Source organism: Pipistrellus kuhlii, unplaced genomic scaffold (assembly GCF_014108245.1).
Source record: "Pipistrellus kuhlii isolate mPipKuh1 unplaced genomic scaffold, mPipKuh1.p scaffold_m20_p_20, whole genome shotgun sequence".
Classification (NCBI taxonomy): domain Eukaryota; kingdom Metazoa; phylum Chordata; class Mammalia; order Chiroptera; family Vespertilionidae; genus Pipistrellus; species Pipistrellus kuhlii.
In genome coordinates this window covers 19569650-19596627 of record NW_023425516.1, presented here as the reverse complement: position 1 = coordinate 19596627, position 26978 = coordinate 19569650, and the positions used below count along the sequence as shown (strand labels likewise).

Below are 26978 nucleotides of genomic sequence, written 5' to 3'. Positions count from 1 at the left end.
GCCTGGGCGAGTCTATTTTAAAGAAGTGGTGTTAGAAGTTTAAAAAATTTGACTCTCAAAAGAAATTTCCATCATACTGTTGATATTTGGCTGTTGACTAATGAGTTTGCCGACCACTGGGCTAGCCGGTCTCCCCACGGCGTCTTTCAGCTGCTACAGGTGCAGCTGATGCTCCCTGGGTAGGCAGGGTTAAGGAGCCAGAGCAGCAGCAGGAGACCAGCGGTAGTTTTAAGTACTGCTGATGCTCAGTTGTTCAGATAAGGAAGAACCACTTGACTGATCCGTGCCTGCCTGCTTTTGTGGCTTTGGAAATGTTAGGGGCAAAACCACCACAGAAATGTGTCTCAGTGCTGGGGCATCCTGGTCCTGGTACGGTCCTTGCCAAGGTCCAGAGGGGAAAAGAAATCTAGTTTTCCTTTGCCAAAGGCCAGGTTCCCAGCTGCACTTCACACTGCTTCTGAGTGAGACAGAAAAGGGATACAGAGGGACAAACCAGAAGGGAAAAAATCGGAACGTGTTAGCAAATGCTACCATGCGGAACACTAAACTTTATTCACTTTATTTATATATTTAACAGTTCTAAAGTATTTACTTCTTGCTTTGACAAAAAATGAAAAATATAGGAGCACTGACTCCTCTTTAGGAAAAAGGGTTATATGTACAGCTACGGAGAGTTACGGCTCCTCCTTTACATACAAAGGAAAATATTAAAAAAGTGCTTCATTGATCCAAAAAGGGCTAAGAGCTGCAAGCATTTATTCACACTGTACATCAGACCCAAGAAACCCGTATCATAACCTCTTGGCACCTGTCACTAAGAAATGCACAATCTTCACTTAGACTGACTCCTCCCTGTCAGCGCAGGGAGACCACAGTGTGGAGAGCCACACCCTGTTTCACCAAATGCACCCTCCGCCACCTGCTGCCACGGGAGGTCGGCTCGTGCTCAGGTGCTCTTGGCTCTGCCGGGATGGGGGCTGGCTGCTCCAGGGATGGCCTCTGGGCCCCGTCTTAACCCTAGCCAGGCACACACAGAGCCGCCTTCCTGAGACAGAGCTTCTTAGAACAGGGAACCGCTTCCAGAAAGCGCTCCCCGGTCTCATCCCCACCACTCACTCACCACAATCCGCCTGGTGACCACTTAGCAGCTTCAGCAGCCCAAGCATGGCCCTACCCAGGAAGGGAGGGCAGGCACAAAACATGGATGCCAACCGAGATTACAAAGCACAACCTCACTCTCCACCCCTTCCCCATACCCACCTCCACCACAAATACTCTTGATTTAAGGCTCTTTGGGACCACATCAAAGCTTACTGAGGGAAGGTGCCCTGAACTGCTTATGGGCTGTCACTTCCGAGGACCGGAGGACCGCAGTCACCCGGCGGCCTTCACTGCTGGCGGCAGCACAGGGGCAGGGCAGGAGCGGAAGGCTGATTGTGTGGGACACGCCCCTTCCCAGAGGCTGAACTCTACAAGGCTGATTCTACCCCTGGAGGGGGAGGTCCATGATTTGTTTTGGGAGTGGGGAGTTTTTGGAACCCTGAGTCTGGATTTCCCTGTGCTAGCCAAGGACGAGAGATTGTTTGGGGGACCAGGTGCCTGGGCTCAGGGCAGGCTCTGGCCTTGGCCACAGCAACAGACTTGACCAGTCTGCACTCCTATGCCAGAGAGTGGGAAGCACTACACAGCCTGGCGAAGAGGCAGACCCTAGACAGAAGGGAGCCCTGGATCAAGTTCACACAATCCCATGCCGACCACCCAGCCCTCCCCTCTCACTGCCTCAGAACATACACCTTCCTTCCCCCAAAAGCCAGTCTCCTCTGCCTGTGAGGTAGGACTGGCCCCTGGCAGGAGGGAGCGGGTGCCCAGGGCAATGCTCTTAGGGAAGATGCTTCCAGCCTCCTCAGCAGCCAAGGTTTCCAACCAGCTCTGATTGGCGAGAGGAATGGTCACAAATTAGCACTGGCCCTTCCCGTGCATCCTCAGGCCTCCACTCCCGACTCTGACCAGCCTCCTTCCATCCTGAGAAACCAAGCCAGCCCTCAGTATCACCTGACAACAGGCAGCTTAGCGGGGCCTGGCAATCTCTGGTACCCATTAAACACTTTTCCTTTTTCCTCAAGACAGCCAGGGGAGCATTTTTCTTCTGGGGAACGGGGGGAAGACGGAAAGGGGAGGGGAGGGGGGAAAAAAACAGGAAAGAAAAATCAATTTACAATCCAGTGGTACATCCCAATTTCTGTCACTCTGCACAGGTGGTTCCAAGCCCCATTCCAAAGGGCGCGGGCCTCACGGGCTGCCAGGCGGGCGGGCCTGGCACAGGAGCAGCAGCTTGGCTCTGCCTGCCCCAGGTCACGGAGTTTCAGTTTGAAGTGGCAGCAATGGGCTTATCCAGTTCAAGGTCAATGCTGGAGCTCGTGGGATGTAGGCTGCTATAGCAAGACTTGCATACTCGACTGGGTTCAAAGAGCTGCTGGCTGGGAACTGGAACCTTCTGATTACAACAACTGGAGCAGAATACATTCCCACAATTCCTTGAGGTGAGGAGAAGAAACAAAACAATGTTAGTTTTGGTAGCAGATATGGGTGGGGAAACCAACTTCAGAAGGCAGGAATTAGTTGTGTGCAATTCAAATGTGCTGGAGACTCCTCTAAGAGTGAACTTTCGTTTGTCTAGCCAAGAAAAAGCCAAGCAGAGAGGGGAACCCTACCTATCAGTCACAGCCTCGTCACTATGGCTCAAGGGTACCAGGTCTACACGAGGATGTTGCTCCAGAGAGATCTGTGAAAGCAAATGAGCCCAGGGCAGAAGCAGCTGCTAGCTCTATGGGTAAGTCCTGGCCCAGGAAAATCTGTGGCCACAGCCTCTATGTAGCGGGTGGTCACAGAGAGGCCAGAGGCCAGGGGAACTCCCACAAGCCCTGCAGCTGAGAAAATAGCTGCCCAGCTGGGGGTGAGGAGCCTGGCCCACAGGACCACTGCCCCAGAGGCTCACAGGCAGCAACACGGAGAATAGATTGCTGCCATCTAGGACTCTCTGAGTCCAGCATGCAAAGCCAGAGACAAGCAACCAGTGACAGACACATGCTCAGGGTGAAATGACAGATCACAGAGGAGCACACATGCACACATCCCCTTATTAGATAGGTATCAGTCAATGATGGCTCACTCCCTGCCCCCATGCAACTCCAGGGACTATCCGATCGCTCTGCCTGAAGGCCTGACTTGTTTCCAGGCCTCATGCCTCCCCTCTCCTTCTCCACTTGAAAGCCCGCCTCTAAGGTGTGTGTGTGTGTGTGTGCGTGCGTGCACACCAAACAAGACACCTGTCACAGCTAACAGGAAAGGGAACTGGCAGAGGATGACTTTCTGCCCACCTTACAAACCCACTGTGATGGGCCTTACAGGACAAACCAATCCCAATGAGCCAAGAACAGGAGATTGCGAGGAGCCTAACGCAGCTCGCCAAAGACGGGGAAAGCAGCAAAGGGAAATTCTTCTCAGCCAACATCACTCTTTTTTCATTTACGTTCCTCAGAATGCAAACCTAGTACTGGATTAAGGACCAGCTAGGCACAGAGGAAAGAATACAGAAGATCCTTTCAGGACAAAAAAAAAGAAAAACAAAAACAAAAAAAAAACACCACAAAGGAAAAGTCTAGACACAGGGTAATGAAAGGACAGAAAACTAAAACACAAAACTTTCTGGAATGTAGTACTTCACAACTCTGTTTTGAAAAGAGTAAGTCAGTAAGAACCTGTGGTTACACAGAAAAATTACCTAAATCTGTTTTTGAATATTCACATTTATTTAACACATCCTGACATGAATTTGATCAGTTAAGCTTTTCGATCTGACTTCAGGGGGTCCTGACACACCCTAAGTGGAGTCTTCCCCTCAAGTCTTCCGTGTCAAACCGTTCTGTGGAAAGACAACCTCTGTTCATTTCTGGTCTCTTGGGGGGGTGGGGGGCGCGCGCATGATGCTGTTTGACTTAGAAGTCATTAGCATTATTCTGGCATCTCAGAATGACTGCCCACCCCCCACCCCCCCAAAAAAGCCTCTAAAAATCCAGCAGGCTATTCCACAAGACCCACTGAAGCACTGCTGCTTGTCACAAGATGGCTGAGCTGCCCGTGCAGTCAGGAGGCAGTGCAGGGCTGCAGCCTGGCTCAGCCCTAAGGGTCCTCAGCTGGTGCTTTGGTTCTCCCGGAAGCCACCTGCCTGCCTGCGCTCCCAGCCCCAGCTTACATCCCAATGAGTGCCGAGAGGGGGAATGGCGCGTTAGTGTGAAGTTACTGTAGCTATGCAGACATCACAGACATGTTGTTGCAAATGCTCACCACGTTTGATCAACACGGTCAGTGTCCCTGCAAGGAGGGGAGAAAGAGCTCAGAGGAGAAGCCAACCAAAGACATTTGGGCTTGGGGCGCAGGGTAGGGAGATATATGGTCCTAAAAATGTCATTACTAGACAAAGAGGTGATTCCATGTTTTTGTCTGGGATCACTCAGGTGTGTAAGCTTTCCCATGATTCACATACACTTCCTGTACCAAGAGCACTGACCATCCTCTAGCCACCACCCCAGGTGGGGCCAAGCATCAGGAGCAACTCACTACCCAACCAAGAAGGAAGGAAGGAAGGAAGAAGTCAGGAGCCTGCAGGTTTAAAGACTGTCCTCCGCTGTCCAACTGCTCTCCCAGCTACTTTTGCTCACCACTAGCAAAAGGAAACCAAGCTTGGGGTCAGGAAACAGGGTAAGAAGTAGGAAAAATGAAGTTCCCTGTCCACAACTGGAAAACCATTTTGCTCATAGCAGCCATTTGAATGGGAAGCAGTTTTGGGAATAAGAAATGGTGATTTGAGTGGTGGCTACTGACCCACCAATCTGGGAAGCGAAACAAAACGGGACATAATTTGCACATTTCAAAATTCAGTCATGATCATTCTGAACGGGGAGAAAGGCACCAAACGCAGTTCTGCAAACACCAATTTCGGAGGCACAAATCGTGAGAAGTCCTGTGGACCAGGGGGCTGTCTTAAGACAATACTGCCAGCCAGATGCCTGCCTCTCTCCAAGCTACAGGCTCCATGGACCAAATCTAACCCCACACCCTGGCCCACCACACCCCCCAGTGGCACCTGCAGTGGTGTTTCCTGCTGGCGAGCCAGAAGGCGCTGTCACAGGCATAGCAGTGGGCAGCCAGGTGGTCAGGGAGCCAACGGGTCATCTGTAAGAGAGATGGGGCCAGGTTAGTAACAGGAAATGGGCCATCCAGCTGCTACCAGCAGAGCCCAAGAGTCACAAAGACCAAACTGTCTCTGGGGGCACCAGACCAGAAGGTCTGATGTCGGCAGTACAAGAAAGGCGTCCAAATCATTGTCCTGGAGGGGACTCCAAACTCCCCTGCGATAAAATGGCAGGCAGCAGCAACTTGGGTCCCTATGAGAGCTGGCAAAACTCCAGCTGACAGAGGCAATGAGCTCGCCGAGTCTCCCTGGCTCAAAAATTCTAGGCTCCGTGGGGATCCACAGGCGCCGAGATTCACAGAGGCTCAAGGCTAACTGTGCTATGGGGCGATTCCTTGCCCAGGGGAAGGGTTTGGGATGGGGGTGGAGAAGAACTGCAAAAGTTGCATGGATGGCACTCAGAACAGGGGCTGAGCCTGTACCTCTGTGTCCTGTTTATCCACCTGCTCCCAGCTGGCTTCAGAGAAAATCTCTGTGCTGCAGCGAGACAAAGAGTTCTGATCCAGATTGCTTTCCGAGTCGGGGATTGAAGTCTGTTGGCAAACAAACACAGCTGAGGAGAATGAACCTGGTCTCCTTCCTGAAGAAGAAGGGCTTGGAAAAGAAGAGGGAGCACTGGGGACTTTGGGTGGGCCTTTGGTGTTAAGGCTGCCGAATCTGTAGGTACAGTACATCAGCCATCAAGAACTGGGTTGAGCAGGTGCAGAGACAGGGCTGAGCTCAGCTGGAAGAGAGATACACAGGTCTAAGGCTGTGTGCAATGATCTGGGCCTTGGATTCCAGGAAGTGAGTGGGGCAGAAGTGACCAGGATGGTGTGGGAACTCAGTGTCAGCTGCCCCAGTGGGCCTGTCAATCCAACCCTGCCGCTTACATCTGTGTGCTGAAATTGAGTGCTTTGGGCCTGTCCTCTCTCTGAAGGACTCGGGAAAATGAGAAATCATCATTAGTGTGAAGGAAAAACGGAGAAGACAGTTGTAATTGAAAGTCACTGATGAGCCCGTCTTTAATGTACGCTGACTGCCTCAGAGCCAAGTTTGCACTTGTCCAACACCACCAAATACTAGAACATTAGCACACCCAGTGAGACAGCCTCCTTGACAATCTCCCCTCAGTACCCCACTGCTTTACCAGGCCCCATCAGTGCTAGGGCTAGAAATCAACCTCTTCTCCATTTCTGCCGTCACCTGCCAGAGTATCTGTTAAAAAAGAACTAAACCTGCATTGGTACAGCCCATGGTGCGTGGGCAGTGCTACCAGAGTAGGACAAGCACTATATTTAATAGGAATATTGGACATTACCCTACAATGTCATTCTGACCAGGAGTCTATGCCCTTATGATCCTCTCTCCAGGATCTTGACTAACCGTGTAATGAGTACTATATCTCTTCCTTATTCTAACTGCCTGAACAGGACACCCGTGGAAAGTAAGCAAGGCAGGAAAGAAAAAGGCAGACTGCCATTCACATAGCTGCCTTTTTAACTGTTTGAGAAATCTGTACCATCACCATGCACCAGCCACAGAGGGTGGCCAGCCTCAGTGTGCCCTGGTCCCTGGGCAGCTGTAAGCACAGTGTACTCACCACTTCATCCCCAAAGTCCCCATTGAAGCGTAGAGAGCTGGTCAGATACTGGCTCTCCAGGCGACTCTTTAGCTCTTGGACTTGTTTCTTCAAGGTCTCCACTTCCTGTTGGTGGCCCGATTCAATCTGACGCAGGCGCTGTTGGATAGTGTCCGTGTACACAGGCATGCCGTCGTCATCCAGGTGGCTGCGAGAAGGCTGGTCAGGGCTGCCGGTTGCAGATGGCCTCCCTGTCTGGCTGTGTAGCCACTTGTAGTGCAAGTTCCTCGAGTGTAAGTGGGCGGAGCTGCAGCTTATAGCAGAGAGCTGGCAGCTCAGGGAGCCCTTGCTCCGGCCAGCCTCCCCATTGGCGTAGTGCCCGTTGGGGGTGGGATACTCCTGGAGGGTGCTAAGCCCTGGGGGCTGCTCAGAGGCCTTGTTTTCAGTCTCTGGGATACCGTTACACACAAGCCCCTCTTTACATTCAGCTACAGGCAAGGCACAAGGACGACGTGCGGGGCTGTGGGTGCTGCCAGGGGAAGTCCTATGCACCCCAGATCCCACTGGGGGCCTCTCGGCCAGGCTCTCCTCTGGGGGCCTGGGCTCCTCAGCTGCAGGAAACATGTCCTTGCCACTAAGCCTGTCACTGTTTACCGGGCAAGGTCTGTGATGAGGCCCATTGTCTGACTTCACTTTATCTTCCATTAACACGTCCAAAGAACTGTCCACGTTTGGTCCTCTGGCCTCAAATGGGACTTGGGAGAGCAGCGGGGAACTTGACTGTGAGGTACCATAATCGATGTTTGCGTCAACTGGGACTGTAGTCATTGCTTCCTCCCCGTCCTCTGCGATAGCTCCGATTGGAGGCTGCTCCCCGAGGGGCTCCTGGACGTCCTCTCCCACGGGGGGCTCCTGGAGAGCGCCGGGAAGAACACTGTGCCCGCCCTGCTGGGCAGGAGCCCCCTGTGCGGGGAGAGGAAGGCTGGTGCCTGGAGGGCTCCTCAGCACAGCAGGATCCAGCGGTGATGCTTGGTGAAGCACCACGGCCGAGTCCTCAGGGGCCTTCCCCCTGCTGTCTTGTCCTGAGGGAGCCTCCTCTGTGCCCTCCTGCATCAGCGTGCTCCCCCTCGGGACAGTCTCCTCGGCCCCACTCTCCTCTTTGGTGGCCTCTTGCAGAATGTTCTCCATCTGCCCCTCGGCCACCCCCGCCGCCACAGAGAGCTCTGCGCCGCCCAGCACTCTGGCTGGCTTGCCCAGGCTGTCAGGGTCCAGGGGCTCCTCCCCAGGCCCAGCCAGGCTGCTTAGCTCGAGGGAGCGCCTGTGCTGGTGCTCCTGCCACTTCTCATTCAGGCTGGGGTCGCTGCTGCGCCGGCTGGCGAGAGGCACCGTGTTGTCGCAGGCTGTGGTCAGATTGTCGAATGACCTGGTCTTTGGTAGCCTAAAGCAAAGGAAGGTGGGGGAAGTGAGACTCGGAGGCTCATCAGATGGAAAATAGGAAACAGATTTTTCACAGGTTGTCATTTCATAACTGGGTCCATTATAACTACTCAAGGAGCTACGGCCTCTGCAGTGAGGGTCAGGCTGCTAGAAAGGCAAACTCGGGACCAAGCCTCTATAAGTGCAGACTTCTTCTGCACCGCCTCCACCCCATCCCAAATGTGCCAATAAGCTAACAGCAAATGCTATTTGTGATACTACTGTTCCTCAACGAGTGGCAAAGGAAAGAAAGTACTGCTAATTTACTGATATATATCATTTTAAATTGATTTATAACTTACAGTCTGAATTCTATAAAGTTAATTCAGTGGCTGAAACTCAAGCCAGAGGGTCACAAGGAATGCAGAGGATTTACAGTATCACTGAAACCTGCTCAGTGCCTGCAGCAGAGTGATGTAGTGGCAGGGCCCCTGAGGCCCAGGCCCTTATATATACCTTTTCTGTAGAAACTTCCGAAATCTAAGAAAGCACATGGAGCCAGGCCACGTCAGGATCTCTGGCCAACCCTGGCCTCCTAACGGGAACACACTCCACAGACTTAGGCCTTGGCGCCAACTCGGCTCACCGGCTCAGGAGCGGGTCATCAGGGCTGCTGCCCGGGGCTGGGTACGGGGCACAGCTGTCATCCACGGGGGTGGACGGGGATGGGCAGGGCAGGTACACCGCACTCCACAGCATCAGGTTCCGCACGTGGCACACAGGGTACAGCACCTGAAGGGAGAGGAGAGGACACAGGTTTCACAAGTCCTGAGAGAGAACTAGACATAAAGGTCAAAGCAAGCACCGTGCTGGGACCAGCGGTTCTTGGCCAACCTCCAAAGGAAGTGAGCATCAGTGGATACAGTCTATTTCCCAAGGGGCCTCTATAAGATGAGACTTTGGCAACATGTCTCACCTGAGGCTCTGGTAAGCATGAACACTTAAAGTGTTTCTTTAAAAATCCATTCCTCAGGTCACCTTTACTGAAAGACTGACTCACCAGCTTAATTTGTTGCTTTTTCTACATAAGAAAGTGAGTCATTTCACTAGATGGTGACTGTTCCCGGTACAAAAACTTGGCTTCAGAACACACTGACCTCTTTTAGAGCATCGTTTTAATTAATCATGTGAAACGGAGGGAAATTTCTTCCTGTGTTGTTAGCAGGCACAGTGAGGAGAGAAGCAGTTACCTCAAATCTTCTCTCCCCTTAAATGCAGTGAAAAGCACATTAATGGTCCAGCAAAGCAGTAAGACCGCTGATTAGCCTCCTTCAGTTCTTTAGAATTTAAGATGCATTCTGACAAAAAGAATGTTACCGTGCATCAGCACAAAGATTTAAGCGCCTCCTCCCCTCTGCTTATCAGAAGGTGTTGCTTTGAGGAACAAAGTCTTAGAGGGTCTGCCAGTTCTCATGTCGGCACAGAAACAGACACACAGCCAATGGCACCGAGTTTTCTGCTCTCTGGAACAGAAGCTGCTGTGGATAGCACCATTGGGTGATGCCGTAGGTGCTGGGGGACTGGTGGCAGCTCCTTCTGAGCTACCAGGGGCACCAGGCCCACCTCCGGTGCCTCTCCCACTCACTGGCCAGAACATGCTCGGAGTAGGGAGCTCTGGCGGAGGTGCCGGGAAAGATTTGTTTCCAGGGCAGAGCTGTACGTGGCAGCAGACCACCCTGAATCAAAGTGGTCAGAAGCAGTTCAGAGCATCACTAGAAAACAGGTCTTTCAGGACAAAGGGAAAGGGAAAAAATAAACCAACCCATCCAGAGACACAGAGATGCCTTTGAGAAAAGTCACTCCTCAAAAAATGTCCCCACCAATAAATTCCTTCTGCTGCTCAGAGAGGAAGCCTGAAGGATACATACGGCTTCTGACTGAGAGGAATACAGGAGGTTTTTGAAAGCCTTGTTGCCTGCCCGAAGCAGCGACCACACAGAGCAGGTCCGCTCCTGAGTGTGCTTCTCCCCTCTCTCCTTGGCGTTGTTGCACAGGAATGTCCCAAAGAGGCAGGAGTAGGTATGCTGCACCAGTTTCACCTGTGGGAATCCAAGGAGGTAAAATCAAGCAACACGTTCTCTGGGCACGTACTCCCCAGACATCCCCGAGAGCAGCTCCGCTCTCACTCGGTAAGGAGGGAGAACCAAGTAAAACCACGCAACAGCCGCCTCCGAACGGCACCATTTTCAGGGTGCCAACCCCAGCCACCACCGGCATGGCAAAGACAGATAACTGGCATACCCACTCCTCTTGCCTCCCCGACAAACAGTCTCTGAGGTCCTAAGTTAAGTCACTCTCAAGAGTGACAGCATATAAACTGCATACAGGAGCAGGTCAGTGTGAAACCCAGTCTGAGCTGGGAGCACACTTCTAAACGGCTTTCATTCAGCAAGTGGTGACTGAGCAGCACATACTCAGCCGTTTCTCTAGGGCTGATGTACATCGATACCAGGGAGCTCTCCTACCCCGATGGAGCTTACTGTAGCTGTGAAAGAGGGATGGCCAGTGGTGTGGACAATAAGGTGGAGTAAGAGGGTCAGAGCAGGTGGGACAGCCGCCCTAGCCCTAGACTTGACGGAATGAAGAGCGGTCCTGTGGCATCGGGAAGGGAAATGCTCAGCAGAGGTGACAGCAAGCACTCCGGTCTTACGGTGAGTATATGCTTGTGACTTCTGAGGACCAGATGGAGGCCAGTGGGACTAAGGTCACTGCACAAGAAGAATGGCAGGAAATGAAGCTAGACAGATGACCACTCAGGGAGACCTGCGGCCATCATTAAGGACTTTGACTTTGACTCTGTAAAATGGAAAGCTGGAGTGTTTCAGCAGAGGAGTAACATGGGCTGTATTCTGCTTTAGAAGGACCCCTTTGGCTGCTGGATTAACTCTTAAATTGGGGAAGGAGGTGATGGTTTGGACGAATGTGGAAACAGTGGAGACAGCAGTAAGTAACAGGTTTTAGATGTATTGTGAAAGCAGAGCTGCAGAACCTGCTGACAGACTAAATCTGGAATGTAAACGAAAGAGAGGAAATGCAGATAGAAGAGCAGCCTGCAGGCTGGGCCTGGGGCATTCCAAAATTCAGAACTGGGCAGATAAAGAGCAACTGGCAAAGGAGACAGAAAGAACCAGCTAGTGAGGTAAGGAGAACTATGAGACAGTGCATGCTGGAAGTCATTTGTTTCAAGTGTTTCAAGAAAGAAGTGATTAAATTATGCCAAATATTAATGGATCAAAGATGAAGACAGCCAAAAGGTACAAACCTCTATCGAGAGTTATAAAATAATTAAGTTATGGGGCTATAACATACAGCATGGTGACTATAATTAATATGAATTGCATATTTGAAAGTTGAAAAGTTCTTGATACAAAAAAATAACTATGTATGGTGAAGGATGTCAACTAGCATTATTGTGGTGCTCATTTCACACTATACACAACTATTGAATCATTATGCTGTTTACCTGAAACTAATTATGTTACATGTCAATTACTCTTCAATTTAAAAAAGAGATAAATGTACAGACTGATGGAATTTTACATAAATGGGAATTAAATATTTTTTAAAAGATTAAAACTTAGAGCTTATCACCAGATTAACATGAAGTTCAGTGGCCCTGATAAACTGGTGGGGTGAACACCTGATCCGAGTAGGTTTAAGAGAAAATGGAAAGATGAGACTTTGAGATAGTGACTGGAGAAGACGTGAGCTCTGCTGTGGGGAAATGAGTGATAGCTGGAGGGGCTGCAGGACCAAGTACAGTGTGATGAGATGAGATGAGAGCCACTCCACCATGTTTCTATGCTGGTGGCACTGACATGGCAGACAGGGAACTATCCATGCTGGTGGACAAATGGAGGGGGTGGAGGTGGGGCTGGAAGAAGGAAGGGTAGTGTGTTCTTTGTCAAAAGCCAAGGACAAAGAGTGTGGGGCAGATAGAGGGGGTTTGGCAGGTGAACTGGAGAGCACAGGCAACATATTACTGATTCTATTTCTGGCTGCTATTTAAGGCTTCTGTCATCCATTTTAAAAGCTTAGTTTAAACTTTAAACCAACTCAAAGACTATACAAACCTAGTACACCTTAGAAAAAACTTGTTTACTGTTTTCTTCATTTTAAAAATGAGAGAATGGCCCCTCTTAAATTCTAAAAAGGAGACGCAGATTCAAGTGAAAACTGGCCCACTCTCATTTATATTGATGCCCCCACGAATTTAGAAAGTCCCCAAAATGAAGAATGATATGCCCAAACTCACAAGGAATGCTTCATTGAACTCAAAAGAGCAAGGAAATTGCCTCTGAAGCTGATGAACACAGTCAAGCCACTGCAGAAACACTGGACATCGCTCGTTTAGATCATCTGAGTTCTCCCCATGACCACACCGATCAGCGAACTTGTGACCAAAATCTAGCCACTCCATCTCCACAAGGACCTGGAACCCCTGCAGGGAAGCACACAAGAAAGACCATTGGTGCTTGTCTGTCCAAAGACCACTGGTGCTTGTCTGTCCAGACTGACAGTCCTGAGCCTGGTCTCACTAGCAGTGAACGCGAACAGCCTCCCACTAAGCCCATCAAGGCCAAAGGCTGCATCCCTGTTATGTTTAAGCCAATTTCCCCACTCCATCAACTTTGTTCCATAGTCATCAAAAGGGTACTAAGCCTTTCTTGAGTTAATGTATTGTATATTTTTAGCCTTCATTCACTATATAAAAGTAACTATTTTTACCCTAACTGGTTTGGCTCAGTGGATAGAGCATCAGTCTGCTGACTGAAGGGTCCTGGGTTTGATTCTGGTCAAGGGCACATGCCCAGTAGGGACATGTAGGAGGCAGCCAATCAATGATTCTCATCACTGATGTTTCTCTCCCCGCCCCCTCCACCTCTCTGAAATAAAGAAAAATATATTTAAAAAAACAAACAGTCATTATTTTCCCCTAAATTTTTTTTCCTTTTTAGTGTCTTTTGTGTTATACCTACAAAGAAAGTAATGTTTGTAAAATCTTTCCTAACCTCTGGTTTACATTTACAAATGTTAGGGTACATTTATGGTTTTTCTTACAGAACCCAACAGGAAGTTATTTCAGAGTAGAGCTCTTTCTTCACAGAATACTGTGGTAATACTTATGACCACAATAAGTATACCAAGATTCTTCTACAGAAGCCCCATTTTCTTGGGGTAGGGAAAACTTTTCAAAGTAGATAGACTACAAAGGAAAATATGCTACATTCTCAATACTTTGTTATCTAAATCCGCACAATGAAGAGGCAAGACCTGTGGTAGGCACCACCACAATTTAGCTCAAGGTAAAGGAGCAGTGACTTCAAACAAGACAATTTCACTTTCATTAGACCTAACCACACGGCCAAAACTGATCATTAACCCTCTAATGTGTCCCCCACTCACCCTGCAGTACCACGTCGTACGCCCTGGTGCACCCACCTCTATGGTTCGGTAGTAAGGGTCCAGCAAGAGCTTAGCCAATGCCACAATCTGGGGGGTGCGGTCCCAGCCATCTGAGCAGTGCACCAGCACTGGCCGCTGATCTCGATCCACAGCATGCACTACCAGAAGCGCCGACTTCAAAAGCACAGACAGGTGATGGAGCCACTTTGTGCTTTCAAGAGCTGAGAGCCAACTATAAAAACAAAAACAGAAGGGGATAAGGGAATACCGACTCTTCTCATTACTTCACTGTGTCATGCCAAATAACCATCAAATTAAACAGCAATTCCCAAAGACTTGCCCTTCAACTAAACATTGCCAAAGCAAACAGGAAACCTGTCTGTGTCTTCATAAAACATGTACAAAGGGATGCCCGAACCCTACTATGCAATAGAGCAGCGGTCACCGACCTTACGGGCCTCAGGGACCATGGCTGGCGGCCGCTGCAATAGAGAGCCTTAGGAATAGGACAGCCATCCACAGGACCACCTTTTGTTTCAAAAGTCATATGGCTAATTTCCCAGGAAATTAATATTTAATACTTTTCAGTCTGTGATAGGTATATACCCAGTTTAAAACAAAACAAAACAAAACATATAGTTCTGGAATCTTCTCTGGAAGAAAATGCAGCCACTTCTGAGACGTAAAACACACCCGGGAATGAGTGTGAATTTTTGGAACAAACCAAGAAAGGGAGGTACATGATAACAGAACGGAGTGCATGTATAAGCTTTGGTTTCATACAGATTAGCTTGGTCTACCAATCAGACTCTAGATCCTCGGAGAGGACACCGTATCTCAGGCAGAGTTGAAAATCATGGGTAAATGAACAAACAAAAAAGCAAAACTCAATCTCAAAACATTCTAATAGGTACCCAGAAACATTTCTTGCTAATGGGTAAATTGTTTCTTCTCATTCCTCACACAGCCTTGAAAGAAACTAAGATGAGGCCCAGGAGAGAAAATACTCAGTTATTTCCTGGCCCCTGGGAGACAGTGAAGGGGAACGGGAACGAGTGTTAGGTTCCCTTGAACCTGTCTGAACTATCCTCACTCACCAGCTGGTGCCGTCCATGCCTAACAGAAGCGGCACTACCTGTGCCACCCACGGAGGCGCTGCAGACGCCACACTCGCTTGTCTTATTCTAAACCAAATAGGAGGATACTGCGCCCCAGCCTTCCACAGCCACCAGGGCCGGAGGCTACTTACAGCTGGTCACCCACTGCCATCGCTTCCTTTTCCTCAAGGGAGGCGTCAGCACAGCATTACAACTTGCTGCCAAAGACAGAGCTGGAAGGGGGGTTGAAGGACTGAGTGAAAAAAGTGACGGGATTAAGAAATACAAATCGGCCCTAGGCGGTTTGGCTCAGTGGATGGAGCGTCGGCCTGTGGACTGAAGGGTCCCAGGTTCGATTACGATCAAGGGCATGTACCTTGGTTGCGGGCACATCCCCAGTGGGGGGTGTGCAGGAGGCAGCTGGTCGATGTTTCTAACTCTCTATCCCTCTCCCTTCCTCTCTGTAAAAAATCAATTAAAAAAAAAAAGTACAAATTGGCAGTTACAGCATACTAGTCACATGGACGTAAAGTACAGGGAACATAGTTAACAACATTGTAATAACTATGTATGGTGCCAGGTGGGTACCAGAAAAGTTGGGGGAATATTCTGTAAAGTATTCTAACCACCAGGCTGCACACCTGAAATACATAAAATACTGAGTGTGAAAACTGTAAGTGAAAAATAAAATAAGAGAAGAGAAAGCATTACCTTCTGCACTTTATTGATTTCAGAAAGGGAGAGGGAGGGGAAGAGGAACATCGATGAGGAGAGAGAATCACTGACTGGCTGCTCTTGCATGCCTCATTCTGTGCATCGAGCCCGTGACCCAGGCCTGTGCCCTGACTGGAAATCGAACCGTGACCTCCTGGTTCATAGGTCAATGATCAACCACTGAACGACACCGGCCAGGCAGCATTACCTTCTTTAAAAACCCGCTTCTTACTCAGACATTCATGTGGACCAACCTAGTGCCAATTACACCTCTGTACTCTGCGTTTAAACACTGGCTTGCTGGCCTGGCAGCTCAGCTAGTGGGACACCAATGTACACCCCGCGGGCCATGCCCTTTCCTAGTCAGGGCACATATCTGGTGCGTGTTCCATTCCCAGCCGCGGTGCATGTGGGAGGCAACCTGCTGATGCTCCTCTCTCATATCAGTGTGTGTGTGTGTCTCTCTTCCTCACAATCTAAAATTCAATAAAAACAGCCTCCGGTGAAGACAGAAAATAGCTTTCTAATTTTAATACATGGAAGATTAGAGATCAGGGAGTGCCGATTCTCTCCCTTTCATTTTATACATAGGAAAACGGATACCCACAGATTCGGCCGAAGTCACACAGTGGAGATGTCCCAAGCGCCCCTTTCCATGCCTCCAAGGAAGAAGCGCTGCCAGCAGGTTCTGAACTGCACAGCACGTGCAAGCTGCTAACCCAAAGCGGAACACCACGCTCATTTCTCCCATCAGGCTGTTCTCCAAGGACAGTGCTTCACCCTCCGGCTGAGGCAATGCGACGGATTTAATCATCCGCTACCAGGACTTAACACAAGAGCTGCAAGCAGCCGTTTGATTTAATAAATCAGAAAAGAAGGCTGTAAAACTTGATGTGATCGTGAGTCTGCTAAATAGAACCCTATTAGAAGAAACAGCTACGGGCTCCAGCCCAAACACCAGAAAAGAGAAAATCCTCTCTTCTTTGGCACCATTTCTGGCTGCCTGAAATGCAAAGCAGGGGCTTTTAAATATTTACCTGTCCATATTTGTTTCACATGGCATTCTCCTAATGTATCTTGTGTTCAAACATTCCCTTGGGAAGAGGGGATGTTATTTCACTTCCTCACTGTGAATGCCAGCCATTCATTTTTAATAATCAATAAAATCATGGTAATGTCCTTAGTAAATGAGAGAGGGTAGTTTAGAAATCAGAAGCTTATGTAAAAAGAACTGACCTAATAGCAAGTTTTAAAAAGTTTAACCCTTGCCGAAACCGGTTTGGCTCAGTGGTGGAGCGTCAGTCTGCGGACTGAAAGGTCCCAGGTTCGATTCCAGTCAAGGGCATGTGCATTGGTTGCGGGCACATCCCCAGTGGGGAGTGTGCAAGAGGCAGCTGGTTGATGTTTCTCTCTCATTGATGTTTCTAGCTCTCTATCCCTCTCTCCTCCTCTCTGTAAAAATCAATAAAATATATTTAAAAAAAAAAAAAAGTTTAACCCTTTTTAGAACACAATGAATAAACTCTGACTCTTCATGGTAAAACATCCCAGTTCATAGCAGGTAAGTGTCACTACAGGATGTCAGAAACTAAAAAATTAAATTTCTTTTGGCCAAAAGCAAATGTAGAAAAGAAGGAAGAATTTTTCAGCGGGGGGAAAAAAAAAAACAAGCAATACTTGCCTTCTGAGGGCCTCCGTCTGTTATGTGCTGCACAAGTTAAACCTTCCAAAAAGCTACATTTTAATCCCAGAGCTTCATTTATATTCTCCTAACACTGAAGAATACCCCCAGAGCCAGACAGTAAAACTGAAGTTTATCAAGAAATAGAAGGAACCTCTGAACTCACTTGGGGGGGTGGGGGGGGAAAGGCAATGCAAAATTAGAGCCAAGGCCAAGGTCTTACTTTCCCGGATCTGGCATCTGTGTGCATAGCAGCCGCAGAGACTGGAAACTCCTCCGAATGGAGTGAATATTTGCCATCCCCATAAACACAACTTCACAGTTGGGGTAATACTCTGGGGAGAAAAACAGTAAGCAGAATACAAATACGTTAAATTTAACGCCCACGCGGCCAAATTTAAGAGAAGCAAAATGGCAATAAACAACCCACTGCAGCTCTAATGGCACTGCAGTGCTTTGAAGCCTGTATTAGCTCAGTCCTTTATAATGAGTGGAGAACAGTGCTTGAAATTGTACCTGTTTTTGCAAAAAGGAAGGTTAGATTTGTGAAGATGCTGACATAAAATAGAAGCTGTTACTTAAAAACATTAATAATGAAAATAAAAAGACCTATATACTCCCATCTCACTCCAGGTTTACTTCTTAGGCCTCCACTAACTTGTAGCTCTGGAATCTCTGAATATATCTGGCAGAACAATGCATTTCTGCATTCACATTTCACCTCGGCACCACTGCTGTTAATTTTCAGCTTAGATCCCATCTGAATAAGGAGTTTGGTGCCTCAACTTCCTCCATCGCACACAAGTGGCACCCAAGGGTTCCTTCTCTGGAAAGCGGCATTCAAACAGCAGCAGGTCAGAGGTTCGGAGAAGCACTTTGCTAGTTCTGTATTTACTGCTTCCATTGCCACCAGGTTTTCTAAGCGGAAGCCATGTGAGGAGTTTCTGTAAGACAAGCGATGAGCTTGCCCACTTGTCAAAGGCAACACAAAGCTCCTAGACGGCTGAGAAACTGAGCAACTGAAGCCGCTGCTTCCCAATAAGAACAGACCTTATTGCGGGAGAGGACTGGTTTTCCTGATCACCTACAGGCTGGCACAGGAAGGAGGACTGTTTGGTTTCACTGTACCTCTTCTTCCTCTTCGCCCATGAAGAGCAGAGTGGTAAGAATCCAGAGCCCTGCCTCTCTCAAGATGGACCCGGGAACATGGCTGCCTTTCATTTCATAAGGCAGGAAGACCCAGCGGGGCCCAGGCTGGCTCAGAGGAGAGAATGCTGGGGACAAAGCACCGTCAGCCTCACCTGGGCACTCACAGCCTCCTCCCTTGGCTCTGTTTGCCACCGCAGCAGCATAGGAACGCGCATCCAAGATCAGAAGCTTCTGCGGCTGGATGGCTAGGCTCTCTGCTCCTGAGGCATGTGACAGAGAAGAATCTAGGAACATCGGGAGTGGGGAGGAAAAATAAATGAACCTGTCTGCTCCAGAATTGTGCAAATAACTCCAAACACATATTATATTATAGTACATAAAAATAAACTAGAATTAAGTTAAATCCCCAGCTAGAACTCTTGGCACATACACTTCTCTTTGTTATCTGTTTTGCTTATAAGCTCCTTGACCTTGTTTCTGCAATGGTAGTCCTTTCATGGCCTGGAGAAACTGCAGGTTCCCTACCACGTATGTATCCCATTCTTGTTACTATGACAAGAAAGTCCCCCAAAAAACAAACAAACAAACACGCCACTTTAGTCCTCTTAAACCAAGTTGGAAATAGGGGTCTTCTCCTTTATTGCCCAGACCCAGGAGTCCTCAAACCAATCCCATCGATGGAAGCTTTGCTCTCTTTCCTATGAAACAAATTCTGTGTTATAAGGAAAGGTCCTCGGGTGCTATGGAAATGGCTGCCGGGGCCCAGGAAGCACCTTACCGAACTCCGCGTCGGAAAGGTCTGCGTTGGGGAAGTCCCGAGCACCGCTCCTCGTTGTCAGCTTGCTGTTGCTCGATCGGGAGTTGGAGGCACAAGCTTTGGCTACTGACTGCACCAGGTGCTCATCGTCAGCATTTCGCCAGCCCCACCAGCTGACCTCCGGCTGCCCACAGCGGGCAATGACGGCTCCATTGCTCTGGTGCCTGTGCAGGGAACAAGACGACAACTGTACCAGCCAAAGGCGCCATTCGGGTGCTCTGTGCTCATACCAAAAGTGAGGTGGTTTTAAACCTTAAAGAACTGCCGAACTATGGGAAAAAGATGCATTAGCTTCAAGTCCTCTTGGGGCAGAAATCTTATATCACAACAAAACCAACAAACCTACCTAGACCTTTCTCAATTATCATACCATTTTAGAGATCTTTGTAGAGTTACCAACATAATAATAAATGTACCTTCTTAGAGAAAACGAATGAATATGCATAAAGCAAATATCTGTATCTTTACATTTATTTTTGGAAAATAGGGTTAAAAATAATCTACAGATACTACACTGATTCTTCTAATCAGTCATGAAGCATTGTTCTCTCCTTCTTATCTCTGCACCTGAAAAATTGATGGTGCATTAAACTTGTCTCTAGCCTTGCTGGTTTGGCTCAGTGGATAGAGCGTTGGTCTGTGGACTGAAGGGTCCCAGGTTCGATTCTGGTCAAGGGCACTGTGGCGGGGACGGGGGGTGAGGTATGCAGGAGGCAGCCAATCAATGCTTTCTCTCCCTCTCTCCCTTCCTCTCTGAAATCAATTTTAAAAATGTATTTTAAAAAATTGTTTCTAAACACATATATGCATACACACATTAACACATTATGTATAGCAAATATGGATTTAGCAACACCTACTTTTGAATCCATTTGTCTTCTTCAAGGAATGATGTGAGAAAAGATTTTTGTTTTTAATCCTAAAGCTCAAAAGCAATACATTGAATTTGGTAATAATCAAATTTCACTGGAGCCACCAGTTTGCTTGTAGTTTTTAAATCCTCCCTCACTGGGAGACAAGTAGTTGCGTATTACCAACACACTCAACTGGCTCACCTACCTGCATGAAGCCAAACTGAAGACACACCTCCCTGATTCTTAAAACGCCTCCTAGCATAGGACAGCGGGTGCTGGGTAACCAATGAGCTGCGGGATGCCAAACCTCTAGCAAGAGGCTTGGGGGGACCTTTCCTGAACCCTCTATCTGCAATGCTGCCCGGAAGTGCCCAGGAGGAACGGTAGAGGGCACTCTTCACCCATTAACGGCTGTGGCTTTATAGTATTGAGACTGCAACGTGAGCTACTGCAGCGGGCGTTTTCCGCAGTCCTGTCAAGTGCTTTCGATGCATGAAAGAACTAAAACACTAAAGCTAGAAATCACTGAAGAGCATTTCTATCATTTTCACAAACAGAACCATAAAAAATATACAAATTAAACAATGAAATGTTTAAACTATCCCTAAACTGGTATCAGGCAAACTTCTAAATGACCAGAATTTTCTAAATCATTCAATGAACAAAGAGGGGAGCTGGGGATTGCACTACAGAGGGCATGCCCTTCGCACCCTCTTCCTGTGAGAGCAATCTCTGCCTTCCAGGATAAGTCCTGCATAAGGAAGCAGAGTCGCCTGGGAAGTTTCCTGAAGCCACCCCCACTCCTCCCCTTCTCTCCCCTCCCCTCCCCTCCTCTCCCCTCCTCCCACCACCCCCCACCCCCCAGGTGCGCGGCCTCAGAGGCAGCAGCCACGCTTGCTCACCTATAGATGACGGCAGGGATGCGCTTCCAGGACCTGAAGCCTGCTACACTTTCCAGTTCTTTGTCCGTGATCCAGGCAGGCACGATGAGTTCCTGTGGATAGCTACCGCACAGCCTGACAGGCAAGGAGAGAAGGAGGGAGAGACATCAGGTGAAGCAGCAGCAGGATGTTGATCAAGCTACCCCAGAGTCAGGTAAAGGTAGTAAGGAGCATTGCTTGAGGCTTGGCCTGCTCGGCAGAATGGGCTGCCTCAGTGTTTGCATATATACGCACTATATGTATTCATAGTGTGTGTGTATGTATATATATGGATTGTTCCCTTGATGCTGCGTTTTGGGAACCTGCAGTCTTAACTATCCACGGAAACAAGGGGAGTTGAGAGGCAGTTACTCCACTGTAACTCTCCGCTGTAAGAGATACTCAGGCCATTTTTAACACACAAGCACCCAGCCCACTACAGAAGCAAAGTCTGCGTTACCTCAGCCTTTCAGGCTTCTGTCAAAGTGAAACATAAAAAATGCCAAGAGCCCACAATTTCAAGTTTCCAGAAACATCATAGGATTGTTAATGGATTCTTTGATATGAACCAAACAGGATATCCTAATTAAAGGTAACAAATGAAGCAGAAGGGTACGTACAAATAGTACCACAGGTTAGTCTATTTGCATATATAATCGTAGTCCCATTTAGCCAAGTCAGTAATGAGAACAAGCTATGAATGATAACTTCTGTAAAATAAACTTCATAACAAACTACACTCAGAGGGGGGAAACATTGTTTTCATTCATGAAGATGCTAGCAGCTCATGCTAGGCAAGCTGGTGCCTTAGGAAGTAGTATATTTGAGAGGTTTTTACAGGAAATCTGCCATCTCTCCATGGGTAACCCAAATGCCTTTTTCAATAGTGAATGTAATTAAGACCTTTCATCCAAATCCTAAAATACACATATTACTACAATACTATTCCTACTACTACACCTACATCTACACCTACACCACCACCACCACCACCACAACCACCACCCTGCCCTAAACTATCCGATGCATTACGGAAAAAGGCAGAAAAAAACACCAAGTGGCTTAGGAACTGGGGGGTTCTGAACATTCTGCACTAAATCTCTTCTGTTCTCAGTTTCCACAAGATTACGTATTACGAATGTAAAAGCCACGGAACCAGGAGAACGTCTGACCAAGAGTAGCTCTATAAACTTCCTGGCAGCTACCCACAAACGCCTAAAAATAACCTGGTACACATAGTTAATGATTATCATTCATTTTATCTCCTTTAAGTTTAAAAGTATATTTTTATAGTAGGAAAACCTTTTTAATTTCCTGAAGACTAGTTTTGAGGTGAAATAGATTCACAGATAAGAAGTAATTTTTAAAGCCCATATAAAAATAGGAATTTTTGAAAACCAATGGCTTTTGAACTAAATTTTCAATAAGGTTTGCTTAATTCGCAGGTCTTTTTATTTCCCTCTGTTTTCTGATCATTATGTCCCTGACCTATAGACATACTGTATCACACACCTCGCAGCCAGCGAGTCAGCAAGTCCTAGGGCTCCTGCACAAGAAGCAGTTTCCCAGAGGAAAGGTGAGTCCCAGAAGAGAGAAGCCTGTAGCTGCCGCTGACATGTGCTAAGTATGACAGATCTGTAGCTCCCAATTCTTCACAGCACCCCAGGTTCTTAATTTCTTGGCCATAGTCCGTGTTAAGAGCTATGTAGAGTAATTAGCTATAGTTTTCCCTATAAAAAAATGAAATGCTCGCCGAAACCGGTATGGCTCAGTGGATAGAGCGTCGGCCTGCGGACTGAAAGATTCTGGGTTCGATTCCGGTCAAGGGCATGTGCCTTGGTTGAGGGCATATCCCCAGTAAGGGGTGTGCAAGAGGCAGCTAATCGATGACTCTCTCTCATCGATGTTTCTAACTCTCTATCTCTCTCCCTTCCTCTCTGTACAAAATCAATAAAATATATATTTTTTTAAAAATCACATAAGTTAACTGACCTCCCCCGCCAAAGTATGTATATCTTTTAAGGTAACAGGTAATGAGAATATTTAATAATAGTAACATTAATTCTTAGTGGTTAAATGTTATCACAGCTGTTAAGTTAGTTTTAGATCGATACATATATGAAGTAACAGAATACTTATGTCTATCTCATAGAATGTGGAGTAAAATTAGTCATAAAGACTACTCCTAAGTGTTTTATCTCTGCATATGAGATCACTGATCCGATCTCTAATGTGATGTCAAGTGGTGATGAGAACAGCCTACTCATAAGCACTGTTATCTAGATATGCCTGTGCCAAGAAGCACAGAGACCTGAAGAGGGTGGAAAGGAAGGTTCCAGAATCCTATTAAGAATCACTTTCCACTTCAGTAATAGCAATGGGAACAGAAAACTAAAGAAGAACTCTGAAAATCACGCATTTTGATTTAATAAATAAATGTCATTTGAAAGAAAAAGTCTAAGTTCAAATGTTCTGCCACATGAGAAATGGGGTTTTGCAACGGCAATGGCTGTGAAACAGTCCACAGGGACCCATACAACTCACTTGTACTTCTCATTGATGTTGGAAATCCTCCAGGCATTGATCATATCAAAACCCATCCGCTCCACTTCATTTTTAAACCTCGATGTTACGTGTTCCCCTAGAAACCAAAGGCAGCAGGAAAAGGAAATGAAAACCACTTTGAAAACAGGCAGAATAGGAGTGTAGCTACCCTTCGCCACAGGGGATCAGCACTGTATAAATAAAACAGCAGATATGGTTTTAGTGTTAAAAACAAACAAACAAACAAACAAACAAAAACCTGCCAGGATAAGACTGAATTGAGGAACAAAGACATTAATTTTAATCAAAAAGTGTGGTATGTGACCTAATCACTACTATCAAGTCTGAGGATAGTTACCATCAGCTCATTTTATAGAAGACAAAACAGAAACTTGAGAGAGGTTATTGTGGCAGGTCAGTCTGGTCCCAAAACCCATGTTCTTACCATTATTCTGACTGCTTACCCACTTCCACACTCAGAGACGGTATACATAAGAATAACATCAACAGTTCACTAAAATAGTAACACAGATCTACAACTCATCAGAAACCCTTTGGGCCAGGCTGGGCCAGTGTGACTCAGTGGCCCAGCCTGGGCCACTGAGCATCAACACTCTAAACAGGATCTACTTAATCAAACATTAGTATTTCTACAATGAAATGCATAGAGCATTCATACTGAGATAAATAGTTTCAGATCAGTTCAAGCCACCAAATAAAATAAGAAAAATCATTCAATTTTTAGAGCCTTATAGATTACAGAATTACAGGTAAAAGAAAACAGACTGTTACCGCCAGTACCCAGGAATCTCAGAAACACCACAGCACCAAGTGAAGTGCTCAGTGCTGTAAGAACAGCCACCCAAACATATGTAACCCGTCTACACATGCCCTGCTGCATTTGGCTTTCTCTTCCTGAAGACAGTGAGAAACAAAGACATTAATGAACCTAATATAAAAGTCATTAAATCTGAAATAACTTTCTTCCTTTAAAACTCAGAGTCCTAAGGCAGTAATTTTATTAAAAAAAAAAAAATCATTAAGCAGGAGAAACTACAATAATAGAAGCACAAAAGAAGCACAAGACTGCTTTGATGATCAAAGTATAAAGCTTTGCTCTCCCTGGGAGAGGAGCTTCAAAAATAGGAAATAGCAATTACTGGAATGAAGAACAATTCTATAAAACCACTTCCCATTTAAAATTGCTTTTCTTGAGCTTAAACTAAAGTAGGTATTACATGTCTCCTGAAGGAAAACTATAAAAAGACCAGGCTCAGAAATGCAGGAAAAACCAGCTGAATCTATTATTTTGGAAAATGATATAGACTTCCAAATAGGAAAAAAGCTATCTGAATTGGGGAGCCATCTGTCTACAGATTGCATGGAACAGTGACCATCAAGAATATAAACAGGCCCTGCAAAAGTTAATGGTTGTAACTTCCATGTGGACTGTACATACTGGGAGGTAACAAAATACAACCTTTACTTATAGAGAAGTTCAAACCAGTTTGTTACAACAGCACAGCATCACCTTGTATATTCCTAATTCCCAAAATGTTTTTACAAGCAAGGCACGTAGGAGGTACACACACATTTACTGAACTGAGCTCTAGCATAACCCATCTGATCCTCAGGATGCCCAGAACAGCTTGGGCAGGAAGAAGGTGGGCCCAGTCCAAAGAACAAAGGAAACTAAAGTGCAGAGAGGATAAATGGCTTGCCCAGTATTATTTTTTTGAATTAAATAGTAGAGTACAGATTTTATATCAGCTTTTCTAATTCCTAAGTCTAATACTTTCCCCACCAAATGACTCTATCCATCACAAGTCCATGAAAGACAGAGGACACCATGGACATCCGTAAGGCCTGGTGGTCAAAGAACACGAAATAACATCAGAAAGGAAGGACCTGAGGACCAGACATCCCAGCTCAGGACAAAGCCATCCACCATTAAAAGACCACAGTCAAGCTCTGACCTGACATATCTTAGGAGTATCCTAAGAGTTGGCTCAAGTCCAAAAGAATAAAATTATCAAGGGAATAAGAAATTGTGTAAAAAGATGAGGAAATGTCAGTTTCAGGAAGGAGCAAGCAGGCTTTGTTAATTAAATGCCGCCAATCCCAAACTAGGGGAATGCCTTTGGAGTTAGTCTTCAATCAAATGTAACATCAGATTTGTGCATTTCATTGTGTATAAACTTTAACAAAAACATGAAAAGAACCAGAAACAAAGAAACAAAACAAAAAAATACAACGGTATCTCAATAAAGCAGGAAGAAGAAAAAAAGGGATGCAGCGGATAAGGGAGTGGAGTGACAGTTTAAAAGCACATTCTCATAACGTCCAAGGTTGGTGTGGTCTCTTGCTGCTGACTTTGGATTCCACTGGCCTTGACCAGACTTGTGGGAAGCTTAAATTCCTGAGGCTTTCCTTTAGGCTCAACAAGGGCCGGGGCTGTTCTCCATCTGTACCCACAGCACCCCGCACAGTCAGTTCTCAATAGTTGACAACTGGGTATACGTTCTAGCGCTGTCAGTACCTACCAGTGGGACCTAACAGCAGGCATTGTCTGAGTCTCATCGTTAGCTCCCAAAACAAAAATACCAGCCTATCCTGCCTGTCTGAGCAGATCATAAGGGCCAAACAAAAATACATATCAAAGCGTCTTTAAAAATAAGATGATGCTTATGTTTGTTATTATTGGGTCGGCAACTAAGTAATTGCGGATTTTTTAAAGAAAATCAAAGACAATTTTTTTATGGAATTAAATAACTTTATTCTGTAATGTATTGCCCATTTTGATCAATGACCTTTTGCCATCTTTCAGGCAGCATCATAATCCCACGTTCAAAAAACTTCTGGTTTTTATTAGCAAAAAACTGAATCAGGTACGATTTGACATCATCATCATTATTGAAATTTTTACCATTCAAGGAGTTTTGTAAAGATCGAAACAAAAAGTAATCAGATGGTGCAAGGTCAGGACTATATGGTGGATGTGGCAAAACATCCCAACCAAGCTCCATTAATTTTTGCCGAGAGACCAAAGATGTGTGTGGCCTTGCATTGTCATGATGGAATACAACACCTTTTCGATTTGTCAATTCGGGCCGCTTTTCTTCAACTGCATTGTTTAATTTCATTAGTTGTTCAATGTAGACATCAGAATTGATCGTTCGGTTGGGTGGTAAGAGTTCAAAGTAGACAATTCCTTTGTAATCCCACCAAACTGATAACAAAACCTTCTTTTGATGAATATTAGCTTTTGATGTTGTTTGAGTTGGTTCACCTGGCCTGCTCCACGATCTTTTCCGCTTGATATTGTTGAAAACAACCCATTTTTCATCGCCAGTTAGCAGTCGTTTTAAAAATGGATCATTTTCATTACGTTTCTTTAGCAAATCGCAGCTGCTAATGCGTTGCGTTAACTGTGATTCTTTCAGTTCGTGAGGAACCCATGTATCGAGTTTTTGAACATAGCCAAGTTGTTTTAAGTGATTTTCAATGC

The 26978-nt window shown here is 46.7% G+C and overlaps 1 protein-coding gene across 15 annotated transcripts in view; it reads right to left on the bottom strand.

The window, feature by feature from the left end:
- Positions 1–528: 528 nt before the first annotated feature.
- MTMR3 (myotubularin related protein 3) overlaps positions 529–26978 on the bottom strand; it is a 74673-nt gene continuing 48223 nt past the window's right edge. For 3 of the 15 annotated variants that reach the window (XM_045585699.1, XM_045585694.1, XM_045585696.1), the window contains 15 exons: positions 23471–23567; positions 20909–21022; positions 19114–19316; positions 18488–18619; positions 17410–17521; positions 13731–13926; positions 12544–12729; positions 10157–10327; positions 8875–9020; positions 6835–8250; positions 6124–6175; positions 5674–5784; positions 5144–5232; positions 4345–4371; positions 529–2534 (listed from right to left, as the gene is read on the bottom strand). In XM_045585699.1, coding sequence (XP_045441655.1) covers positions 2363–2534; positions 4345–4371; positions 5144–5232; positions 5674–5784; positions 6124–6175; positions 6835–8250; positions 8875–9020; positions 10157–10327; positions 12544–12729; positions 13731–13926; positions 17410–17521; positions 18488–18619; positions 19114–19316; positions 20909–21022; positions 23471–23567 — 3224 coding nt within the window. In that variant the 3' untranslated portion in view covers positions 529–2362. The other 12 variants (XM_045585697.1, XM_036449781.2, XM_045585700.1 and 9 more) reach the window with 8 other exon arrangements.